The sequence below is a fragment of the Bos taurus genome, chromosome X, assembly GCF_002263795.3.
Source record: "Bos taurus isolate L1 Dominette 01449 registration number 42190680 breed Hereford chromosome X, ARS-UCD2.0, whole genome shotgun sequence".
Lineage (NCBI taxonomy): Eukaryota > Metazoa > Chordata > Mammalia > Artiodactyla > Bovidae > Bos > Bos taurus.
In genome coordinates this window covers 79,984,127-79,996,327 of record NC_037357.1, presented here as the reverse complement: position 1 = coordinate 79,996,327, position 12,201 = coordinate 79,984,127, and the positions used below count along the sequence as shown (strand labels likewise).

The window sequence follows — 12,201 nt, the reverse complement described above, 5'->3', positions numbered from 1 at the left end:
TGCCATGGCCCCTTCTGAGGCCTGAAGAAGCTGCTCTGGGGAGGGGCAGGGGTAGATGGGGCCCCAGAAACCCTCCCTTATACCTTTTGTTTGAGCAGACCATGCCTCTCCACTTCCTTCTGCAGGGAAATTCTGGCCTGGGCTTCAGCATTGCAGGTGGCATCGACAACCCCCATGTCCCCGATGACCCTGGAATCTTTATTACCAAGATTATCCCTGGTGGAGCAGCTGCCATGGATGGGAGGCTGGGGTGAGGTGGTCTAGAAGCAGGGCCAGGGGTTGCAGGGACAGAATGGAGGTGAGGGGGGGAGGAGGGCTGCCTGACAGGATGACCCTTCCATGAGATCTGAGAGGGGGAGGGGGGATGAGGGGAGGAGAGAGAAAGAGGAGGAGGTGGGAGGGAGGGTGGAGGGGCCGTGGCAGACTGTCATGCCTCTTGGGCTTCCCCCGCAGGGTGAATGACTGTGTGCTGCGGGTGAATGAAGTGGACGTGTCAGAGGTGGTGCACAGCCGGGCCGTGGAGGCACTGAAGGAGGCTGGCCCTGTGGTGCGGTTGGTGGTACGGAGGCGACAGCCTCCACCAGAGACCATCATGGAGGTCAATCTGCTCAAAGGGCCCAAAGGTGCGGCCCTCTAGGTTCCCGTGCTCTGGCCAGAGGCCCCTGGTTGGCCCTATAGGAAGTGGAAGGGAATCCCCTCACCCCCTGCCTACCTCCCCAGTTCAGCTCACAGTCTTCTTTCTTGACCTCACATCTCACCCTTACTGACCACGGGATGACAGCCTAGCATTTGGGATCCCTGGGGAAAGCTCCTATGGGTCTGGTGGCTTGGCTGAGCATGGGGGACTGGGGTTGGGCTTAACTGAGCACTCTAACTTCTCCTTGTATCACTCTCCCACTCCTTGCTGGCTTCCTCCCAGGCCTCGGTTTCAGCATTGCTGGGGGGATTGGCAACCAGCACATCCCAGGAGACAATAGCATCTACATCACCAAGATCATTGAGGGGGGTGCTGCTCAGAAGGATGGACGCCTACAGATCGGGGATCGGCTGCTGGCGGTGAGACAGCCTTCCTAGGGATGCCCAAATGGTGGGGTGGGGAGGTGGAGCTTTAGCAGCCTCTCCCTCCCCCTGAACCTCACTCCAGGACTAGGCATTATGGGGAATTTCAAGAGCATCATCTGAGGTGTGTGTCCCCAGATAGCAAGCCCCTAGTCCTCTTCATGGCTGGAACTTCCTCACCTGCCCACCGCTACCCTCTGCTTCTCTCTGCTCCTCACAGCACTGTACTTGGGCCTCTTTCAGACAGAGCACCATTGAATTTCACTGAAAGAGTACCCCCCCTCTCCAGGGTTCCCTGGGGAGGCCCTCCCTTCTTCTCCCCAGTGCTAGCCCTAAGACCTCTTCCAGGTGAACAACACCAATCTGCAGGATGTGAGGCATGAGGAAGCTGTGGCCTCACTGAAGAACACGTCTGATATGGTCTATCTGAAGGTGGCCAAGCCAGGCAGCCTCCACCTCAACGACATGTACGCACCCCCCGACTATGCCAGCAGTACGTACCCGCCTGTCCTGTCCGTGGCCTGAAGCCCTACCCCCTGGTTTCTGGAGGGGAAGAAGTTAATACTCCTTGTTAAGAGAGAGAGAAGGGGGGCAGAAAATAAGCCCAGTGCTGGGGAGAGCTGAGTGCAAATCCCAGCTGTGTCCCTTCTTCCTGGATGCCCTTGGAAAAGTCCCTTTCACCTGTCTTTAGTTTCCTCTCTGGCAAAAAGGAGCTAGTGATATATGTGCTGCCCTCCTCTTAGGAGTGCTGCAAGGATCAAATGAGATCATGGACGAGAAAGCCCTTGGAAAACTGTATTAGGCTATAGAGATGTGAGGGGTTATTATTAGTCACACCTCTAGTCATGCTTTTCTTTGTAGACTGCCTTGACTTTAGCTCTTTCTAAGACTCACAGGAGTGAGCTCAGGATTCAGAAAGGGACTGTGGAGGAGGAACCCTAGGGGGTGGAGTAGGGAGGAGAGGCCTGAGGAATCAGCATCCCTTGGTCTGGTTTTTTTGCATCTGAGGGAGTGGGGGCAGCCCGTGGTGGAGGGTGGAGGAGGCTACCACTGGGGAGTGGTCCGGCAACTTCTCTCTCCCTTTCTCCATTCCAGCTTTTACTGCCTTGGCTGACAACCACATAAGCCATAACTCCAGCCTGGGTTATCTCGGGGCTGTGGAGAGCAAGGTCAGCTACCCTGCTCCTCCTCAGGTTCCCCCCGCCCGCTACTCTCCTATCCCCAGGCACATGCTGGCTGAAGAGGACTTCACCAGGTAATACCCCCACCCCCACCTCTTCATCCTATCTAGGGATGGGGAGGAGAGGAATCCTTTCTCGTTGGCCACGGGCCTTCTTGTAGTATGGCAAAGAAGAGGATAAAGCCCTCCTCGCTCCTGTCTTTGGGGTCTGAGGCCCCCTCTCAAGCCCTTGGGACTCTATGGAGGGACAGAGGTGGCTGCAGGAACAAGTTCTACCATCAGGGGGAGCGCCAAGTGTGTGGCCCCTTTTCGAAAGTGTGGAGAAAGGGTAGGATGGAGTGTTTAGGGGGCCGAGGGGGTGGAGGTTGCGGGGTTTCTTGCCCTGTGACGGTTGCAGCGCCCTCTGTTGCAACCATTCCACGTTAGAGAAGAGAGCAGTCCGGCTGCTGGGGCTGGCGGGCCAGGTGGCCTCGCAGGGAATCCGCCCCGCCCCACTCTCGCGGCTGCCACGGAACTGGCCACCTTCGCCGAACTGGTCGGGCCGGCAGGGGTTCCGGGGGACAGGTTTCTGCGGGGTGGGGCCTGGGAGGCTGCCGTGGAGCCGGAAGGGTAGGCTGACGGAGCTGGGGGGGAGAGCTGGAGGAGCCATGGAGAGGACACGCAAGTTCTCAGGCTCCGGCTTGGCCCTGGGCTTGGGCTCAGCTTCGGCCTCTGCCTGGAGGAGGGCTTCACAGAGGTGGGCCTGGCCGCTCCGCTCCCTGCGGCCTGGAGGGGATACCAGGTAGGAGGAGAGGAGGGCATCCGGGTCTCAGGGAGGGAGCCCCGCACTGAGGCTGGGAACAAGAGAGGGAGAGCCTCAGACCTGGGGTTCCTCTGATGAGAGATGCTTAAAGTGAAGAGTGAGCCGGGCAAGTGTGCCGGGTTTGGTTGTGTGATTACACAGGAGCTGCTGCTGCTCTCATCTGATGACGCTGTGACCATTTACAGAGGGGTTCTTTAGACATGATTAGTTGGCGTTTTCACGTGCTCGGCTCCTCTCTTTGGTTAGGCTCCTAAGCTCCTTTTGGGGACCTGGGATTTCTTTATCTCTGTCTCCCACATAACCCAGCAAAGGTACATAGTGGTAGCTGGTGACTAAATCTGTTGTTGGAGAAAGTAGGAGGGGTCATAGCTGGTGGGTGGATTTTTGGGACTGCGGAGGAGACTGTGTAAAGTAAGTACGCAGTTTGTGGGTGGTGAGTGCAGTCAACCCCAGGGCCATTCCACAGCCCCTAACTGATTCCCCTTCTTGTGGCCCAGGGTCCACCACACCAGTTGGTAGGATGGGAGAATCTGGGGAGGAAGAGGACCAGTGAGTGGGCTCTGTGATATGGTCGCTAGAGCCCAGGATAGGGGTTTGTTGACCTGAGAGAGTCAGGGACTGCCCACTGGGAAGTTCACTCCAAGCCCTCAGGAAGCAGGGAGGAAGAACAACTGAAACTTGGCACCTGGCAGCAAACAGCAGCCAAGCAGGTTTCAGGAGAGAAAGGGAGCAACAGAGTATCATACCTAGGGACCTAAGTCCTTCTACAGACATGTGGGCCTTGTTCCAGGCTAGCCCTCACAGGGATGACAATTTATACCTACTTTGTCCTGACTCTTCCACTCTTCTCCCACCAGGGAGCCCCGCAAGATCATCCTGCACAAGGGCTCCACAGGCCTGGGCTTCAACATCGTTGGGGGTGAGGATGGAGAAGGCATTTTTGTCTCCTTCATCCTGGCAGGAGGCCCAGCTGACCTGAGTGGGGAGCTGCGCAGGGGAGACCGGATCTTATCGGTGAGGAAACAAAGGCAAGGTGGGAGGACGGGAGCTGGGCCACTCTAAAAGGGAGGAGGGAAGACCTCCCTTTCTCCAAGGAATGTTTTTTGAAGTGGGGGAAGGCTAAGAGCTGGAGAAAACATATTCTCTTTATAGATATCCTTAGTGAGGGACAGAGACCAGACTTGTACTTAAAGAAGAAATGCATATCACTTGGCTCTGAACCCTGGTTGACATTTGACCCCCACAAAGATAATTATTACACTAGAGGTGTAATCTTTAGGTTTCATCATAATAGGCAGGGATGGGCTACTGAGAAAGGCATCTGAGTAGACTTAGGGATGGGTTACCCATCTCCCTCTCCTAACTGCTACAACAGAGAACTCCTTTCTTCCTTTTGAGGTGGCTCACAACACCTCTCTTTGGACAGGTCAATGGTGTGAACCTGAGGAATGCAACTCACGAGCAGGCTGCAGCTGCTCTGAAACGGGCTGGCCAGTCAGTCACCATTGTGGCCCAGTACAGACCTGAAGGTAGGAGAGGGAAGGCGGAACAAGATGATTTGGGAAGATTAGACCTATTATTCATTGCTGGCTTTTGCCATCATAGGTAACAAAGCCACTTGACTAGTTCTCTTCTACCCTCACACAGTAACCCCTTCCTCTCCCCTTTTCTGGGTGGGTTGGAAGCGTCTATTAAGACTGTGCTCAGAGCCTTGTGATTAGGGCTGCAGTGCAGCTGAAGGCCAGTAGTGGGCAGCAGCCTACGGGAGGAAGCACAGAGATTGGGGCGACTGGAAAAAGGGGAGAGGGAAGTGGGGGCAGAGGCGAAGAACATAACTGTACCCTGGAACAGGCGAGTAACTCTTGGTTAGAAGGACCCAAGGGAGAAGAGTACCAACTTCTCAAGAGAGCTTGGACCAGCCTCTGTGACCCCCACTTCTCCCCTTATCAGGGTGACCGTGAAACACTCATAACCCCCCTGAAAAGGTGATGCTAGGTTCTCCGGATTGGGACTTGGAAGTAGACATCCCCCTCCCCCTACGGGGGTTCTTCTTTGTGTTCTCTTGGAGCGTGTCCCCCGGCCTGGGCGAGTGGGCGGGGCCAGTTATGCAAATGAAGATGTTTGATTGGCTGGGGCCAGCCAAGGTCCAGGTGCCGAGGTGAGCTGCGGGATGGCGCGCCCGAGCCAGCCCGCCGGCGGGGTGGCCATTGGCCGGCCGAGCGCGGCCTTCAGCCTCACGCCCCGCCCCCTGACCCAGGCGGAGGGCGGCGGGCGCCCCTCCTCCCCCCCCCTCGCGCGCCTCAGGCGTCTCCTCCTCCTTTCTCTCCCCTCCCCCCTCCTCCTCTTCTTCCCCTCCTCCCGCGCGGGCCCCGCTTTGTGTCCGTGGTCTCCCGCGCGGGACGGAGGGGCCGGCGGGAGCTGGCGCTTTCTCAGCACTAGACCTGGACTCTGACCCGGCGCCAGGTGAGGTGGGGCGGACAGGGGTCAGGCCCCCTCACAGTCCCCCCTAGCCTCTCTACGGTTCTGTTCTCAGACTCTTTTCCCACACTGTGCCCCCAACTCTGCGCTCTCCTGGAATCCCTGGGCCGCGTGTCCACAGCTCCGCGCGGCGCGGGGCTTTGGAGCCCCTCCTGAGGGCCCCTCTCCGCCCCACGGAGCGCCTCGCGCGGCTGAGCGTTCGCGCCACTGAGTCCCTGCGGGTCTCTTAACCTCTTGGCCATCACCTCTCCCTACCCACGAACTCTGCCCTTTCTAACCCGGGGCCTCTGTTCGCCTCCTAACCTCCTTCGTGCCAGCGGCTGCGCCCCTAATTCCTGTCCTCTGAGGAATTTTCTCCGTCTTCCCCTCCCCCACACCCGTTACTACCCCCCACCCCCGACCTGGCGACCTCTGGGAACCCCCGAGGTGGGCTTTGTATTCTCGCCCCAACCACGCCCGCTTTTGCTTGCCAGCGTTTTCCGACTGTCGCCGACTTCTTTCGTCCCCCCTCCCCCTTGTCGGGCCGGTCTTTGTCCCTTAGGGCTGCAGTGCCTGGGCTCCTGGGACACCTAGGCCCCGCTGGCCGGTCACTGAGATGGAGGCAGGGCCCTCCCCCGGGCAGGTGCTCTCTTCCTTGATGAGATTGGGGAGAGGCTGGCAGCTCTGTTGCAAAGCCGTGAGGGATGGAAAGCGCCTACCTTTGTCCTTTCCGCTGCCCCACCCCCACCCCTTGTTCAGCGCCTGCAGGCCAAGAAGAGAGGGGCCTGCCACCTTTTGCACTAGGCTCTTTTGATGGGGACTAGAGTAGGGAGATGACTAACAGGAGAGCTTGTTGATCTGAGGTACTGGGAAAGAGGGATGCAAATGGACACCTTGAGTCATTTCTTTCCGTGTTGGGTGTCCAGCTTAATGACAAGAAACACATTAGGGTTGTTGTCTTTATGATGCCTGCGTGTGCTGTTTGCTTCTCCGTGTAAACCTCACCATCTGATTTTTATTAGCAACCAATATTTATCCATTTCATGCCCACTGCTTAGGCAACCTAGGTTCTGCAAAGAAAATGGTTTCTTGTGTGTCTGTGGGGGTGTGTGTGTGTGTGAGAGAGAGAGAGAGAAATTGATGTGTTTTGGTTTTACTCACTGATACTGGACACAGGGAAACAATACTGTGAATTTGGTGGTAGTATGTTGGAAACTGGTAACTACATGTTTGTGTGAGTTTTGTTGGGAGAATGTAATTGGTTTCCATAAAGAGCCACAAGTTGTCCAGGCTGAAGGGATTCATTGCTCTCTGGGCATGTTTCTGAGCGTTTATGATGTTTGTCGAGGTGCTGTCTTATGTTAGGTTTCTCTACCATTTGAGAAACAAAGCCCTTCTTCTCTTAGGATTTAGTTGAACCACTGTTGTTAAGGCTCTGCCACCCCAATCTCACTTCTTTCCTTGGTTTGGAAAATCCATCAGGGCCTCAACATGCAAACTCTTTTTTTTGCCCATAAAAAAAATGGACCCTTAGAAACAGGCCCAGAGGGACTATCAAGCATTCTATGTTGGGCTCTGAATTTTCTTTGATAAAGTGATAGTTTTTAAGAATAAGGACTGCATGTTAATTATTTTATAATTATGTTAAATACTGTTCTTTGGAGGATTGCCTCACATAGGCATTTACAAAATGAATAATCCAAATATATATTTGTTGGCTAAAATGGCAGAGACTTTCCATGTTATTGGCCAAATAAGTGTTCATCATTTGTATTTTTTTCGCAAGAAATGTGGGCACTGGAAAGGATCATGTAGTCTAAGCCCTCACTGTGCAGATCAGAACAGCGACAGGAAAGCAGGGACATGACTTGCCTAAGGTCATGAAGGGAACGTTGCTGAGGGTCAGCGATCAGTATAATCCTAAAGTCCACCACTTGGGACAAATCGTGCTTGGGAGTACCTAGAAACCTGAGACCTTTTTGGAGCAGAGAAAAGGAACAGGGAAACTAATAGAAGAGAGAGTGAGGGAAAGAAAAATGTATGTGTGGGGGAAGGTGCGAGTGATCACTGTGGTGGCCCCTGAGGCACCATTGCTCAACCAGTGCAGCCTGTAGCTAGATATCCTTTAGTAGGAGAACTTAAAAAAATAGCTTTAACTAATTAGAACAATCAGAGTAAGAACATTTTTTCTCCTTTTTTTTAACAGCTTAATTGAGATATGATTCATATACCATACAATGCATCCATTTAGGTGTACAATTTAGTGGCTTTTAGTATATTCACAGAACTGTGCATTCATCATCACAGTCAATTTTAGAACATTTTCATTACCCCTCTCTTTTGAATACATAGAGATGGTGCAAGCATTGTAAGGGTGATAAGTGTAGGACAGTTGCTTCCTGATGTATCTCATCTGGGCACTTAAGCTGGATGGCAGCTCTAACTTTGAAATATCTGGTTGCCTAATGGGTTGAACCCATAATGAAGATAGGAATCTTGTCTATCTATATAAACTTTGTATTATGCCTAGCATGGTTGCTTTATAAACATTTGTATGGAAGCTTTGGAAGATATTAAAATGGAAATAGAAGTGCTAAATGATAAGGTACCACAGTGAGAGATGCTGTTTAATAGTTTCACTGTTGATTGCTCCAAACTGTTGTGGACACAGCAATCCTACCTATTTAGCTAAAAATAGCATGATGTTCCTGGGCATGTATAATCCTGCTTAAAATTCAAATTGAAAATTTAAACACTGGCTCTTGGCAAAGGCTCCCTTCCAGTTTATTCTAAAATGAAAAATATTTTTCTGTGACTTGTGGAATTGCTCTATCAAGGGAAGGATGGGTTTCGTATTATAACATTTTTGATTTAGAAACTATCATCTCCTACATTTTCCTCCCTAGTTACTTTCTGTCAGCCTCTTTATAAACTGAGATAGTATTTTTCTGGAAAGCCCTTTTGTTTTTAGCATAGAACCTGAACCCCAAATCAGGGGCAGAGCCAGAAATTGGTCACTAAGGTAGCTAAACTGGGAACTGATCCTTTGTGACTAGTCTTTTCAACTGGAATGTAAATCCAGACAGGCTGGGGCGGGGGTACAGGGAATGAAAAAGAATTAAGTTTTCCATACTTACTTTGAAGTGCTGAAGAAGCACACTTTTCACCATGGAAACATGTACAGGTAAGGCCTGGAAGAGTTAAAGGATCAGTCTTGATAATAACTTGTAAGCATAAAAGGGATGTTTTCCCCATAACATTGAAGTAACCATCATATCTCCCCTGTTTGAGAATGAGGGATGTAAATGTAGCTGCCACCCTATCAGCATGATCTCTCTTGAGAGGGTAGAGGTGAAAGTTTATCAAGGCAAAGAATCAAAGTCCTGAAACTCCTACTGCCATCCTAAAAGAAGAAAGGAAGAAAATGAATTCCTGTTAACAGCATTTCTACACTGAACAATTTGAAGGCAGCTACTATTGTATTTATCTTTGTGCCCCAGCACCTAGTCCAGAGCCTGGCACATATTTTGTTGAATTATTGAGTATCTCTATGTTCTTAGAACCCGCCTGCCAATGCAGGAGACTTAAGAGACACTGGTTCGATCCCTAGGTTGGGAAGATCCCCTGGAGAAGGAAATGGCAACCCACTCCAGTATTCTTGCCCGGAGAATCCCATGGACAGAGGAGCTTTGCAGGCTATAGTCCATAGGCCTGCAAAGAGTCAGACACGACTGAAACAGCTTAGCACTTAGCACAGCCCTATGTTCTTTGGCCACCTGATGTGAAGAGCCGACTCATTGGAAAATACCCTGATGCTGGGAAATATTGAAGGACGGAGGAGACGGGGGTGATGGAGGTTGAAATGGTTGGATGGCATCACTGATTCAAAGGACAAGAGTTTGAACAAACTCCAGGAGATAGTGGGCTTCCCTTGTAGCTCAGTTGGTAGAGAATCTGCCTGCAATGCAGGAGACCCAGGTTCAATCCCTGGGTCAGGGAGATCCCCTGGAGAAGGAAATGGCAGCCCATGGACATGGAAAATGGAGAATCCCATGGACAGAGGAGCCTAGCAGGCTACAGTCCATGGGGTCGCAAGAGTCTGACATGACTTAGTGACTAAACCACCAACCACCACCACCAGGGAAGCCTGGCGTGCTGCAGTCCATGGGGTCGCAAAGAGACAGAGATGACTTAGTGACTGAACGGCAACAGTGTTCTAGATGGCTTTGTAAGCACTAATATCCATATGGGATAGGTGGTATTATCTCTATTTTCTGGGCTTCCCTGGTGGTTCAGACGGTAAAGAATCTGCCTGCTATGCGAGAGACCTAGGTTAGATCCCTGGGTTGGGAAGATCCCCTGGAGGAGGGCATGGTAACTCACTCCAGTATTCTTGCCTGGAGAATCCCCATGGACAGAGGAGCCTGGCAGGCTACAGTCCATGGGGTCACAAAGAGTAGAACACGACTGAATGACTAAGCACACACACACAATCCCTATTTTACAGATGAGGAAAGTGAAGATCAGAGAGGTTGAGTGACTTGCTTAAGGTCCCACAGCCAGTAAGGGGCAGAATCAAAATTTGAAGTCAGATTTCCTGAGAACTTCGTGTCCCAGGCTTTTGCCAATAGACTGCCTTTCTCCACAGCAGAGAAGCTGTGAGCCCCCCTACCCTACCCAGAAGATACTCTCTGAGAGTCCCAATTGTTAGCTTTTTAAATCTTGATGATCACAAACTCCTATACCAAAGGAGGTAACAAAACCTGAGGGAGAACCCTGTCTCCTGCAAAAGGAAAGAGGACTTAGAAGACTGCCACAGAATGGTATTGTGGGGGATACCTCAGGAGGAGCCAAAAGATGAAAGTTGATTGGCTTGACTTAATATGTGCAGGCTTAAGAATACTAATGCAGTAAAATGGAGTTGTGTTTGTAATTCATTTTTTATGACCTTACAATTCACTCATTTAAGGGTGTAATTCAGTGGTGTAGAATTCACAGAGTTGTGCAACCATCTTGTCAATCAATTTTACATTTCACCACCTCGAAAAGAAACTGAATCCTTTAGCTATCTCCCACCCCTCCAACCTCTCCATCCCCCTCAGTGCTGCTAATCTACTTCTGCTTATATGGGTTTGCCTGTTCTGGACATTTTGTATGAATGGATTCATGTATTATATGGTCTTTTATGACTGACTACTTTCACTTGACATAGTGTTTTTGAGGTTCATCTGTATGGTAGCATGTATCAATACTTCATTTATTTTTATGGCTGAATAACATTCTGTTGTATGAATATATCACATTTTGTTTATCCATTTATGAGTTGATAGGCATTTGGGTTATTTCTACTTTTTGGCTGTTACCAATACTACTCTTTGAACATCTGTATGCATATAACTGGATCATATGGCAACTCTATATTTAACCTTTCGAGGAATACCCCAGCTGTTTTCCGTAGTGGCTGTGCCATTTCACATTCCCACCAGCAGTGTGAGGGTTACAGTTTCTCCACATCCTCGCCAACCCTTGTAAATGTCAGTCTTTTTGATTCTAGCCATTCTGGTGGGTGGGAAGTGGTATTTCATTGTGGTTTTTATTTGCATTTCCCCAAATGGCTAATGATGTTGAGCGTCTTTTCATGTGCTTATTATTTGCCAGTCAGTTTTGCTTTGCTTGGTCCCTTGATTCTCAAGCTGTTTACGAATTGACTTGAGACCAGAGCAAGCCAACTATGTCATTACTCAGGTGATTAGAGGGAGGCAGGAGGAAAGGTGCTACCTTTCACTCTTATCAACTGTGTGCTGGAGGGCTTGGGTGCAGATAATTTTAGCTAGGAATGCTGAGCTGATAAAAATGATAGGGCCCACCTTAAAAAAACCCAGCTTATTCACATACTGTACAATTCACCCATTTACAGTGTACCACTCAGTGGTTTTTAGAATGTTCTGAGTGATACAGCTGTCAATTTTAGAACATTTTCCTCACCCCTAAAAGAAGTCTCATCCCATTAACAGTCACTCCCTATTTCCCCCAAACTCCTCCCCTCTTCCTAGCCCAAGGCACCCACTAATCTACTTTCTGTTTCTGTAAAGTTTCCTTTTCTGGCCCATTCATATGAATGGAATCATATAATATGCAGAATATGCAGTCTTTTGCATCTGGCTTCTTTCAACATAGTTTTTTCAAGGTTCATCCTGATGTAGCATGTAACACTTCATTCCTTTTTAAGGCTGAATAATATTTCATCTTATGGTTATACCACAAATCGTTTATCCATTCTTCAGTTGATGGACTTGGGTTGTTTCCATCTTTTAACTGTTGTGAATACTGCTGCTATCAATGTTCATGGGAAGTTTTTGTGTGGTCATATGTTTTCAATTCTTTTGGGTATATATTCCTAGGAGTGGAGTTGCTGGGTCATAAGGTAACCACATTGAACAGTTTTGAGGATCTGCCAGATTTTGTCAAAGTGGCTACACCCTTTTAGGCCCACCCTGTTTTGCAAACTTAGAAGAGAAAAAAATGTTAGCTTTCTTTTCAGTTTTGCCTCCTGGGGCTGAACTTTATATACAGCGTGCGCGCGCTCGCTCCCCCCCCCCCCCCCCCCCCCCCCCCCGTGTTTGTACTTGCGTACACTGGGCTTTTCTGGCTTCCATGTAGCTTAAGGACATGGTAGCTAGAGTTGGCAAAGCATTCTGATTCT

At 50.3% G+C, this 12,201-nt stretch overlaps 1 protein-coding gene across 6 annotated transcripts in view; it reads left to right on the top strand.

Moving 5' to 3' along the window:
• DLG3 (discs large MAGUK scaffold protein 3) overlaps positions 1-12,201 on the top strand; it is a 53,644-nt gene that overhangs the window by 4,333 nt on the left and 37,110 nt on the right. For 4 of the 6 annotated variants that reach the window (XM_010821843.4, XM_010821842.4, XM_024987855.2 and 1 more), the window contains exons 3-9: positions 126-250; positions 454-623; positions 920-1,056; positions 1,408-1,552; positions 2,155-2,314; positions 3,899-4,055; positions 4,468-4,570. In XM_010821843.4, the coding sequence (XP_010820145.1) occupies positions 126-250; positions 454-623; positions 920-1,056; positions 1,408-1,552; positions 2,155-2,314; positions 3,899-4,055; positions 4,468-4,570 (997 nt within the window). Of the gene's footprint in view, positions 1-125; positions 251-453; positions 624-919; positions 1,057-1,407; positions 1,553-2,154; positions 2,315-2,864; positions 3,021-3,898; positions 4,056-4,467; positions 4,571-5,417; positions 5,505-12,201 lie in introns of those variants that run through there. The other 2 variants (XM_005228001.5, XM_005228002.5) reach the window with 2 other exon arrangements.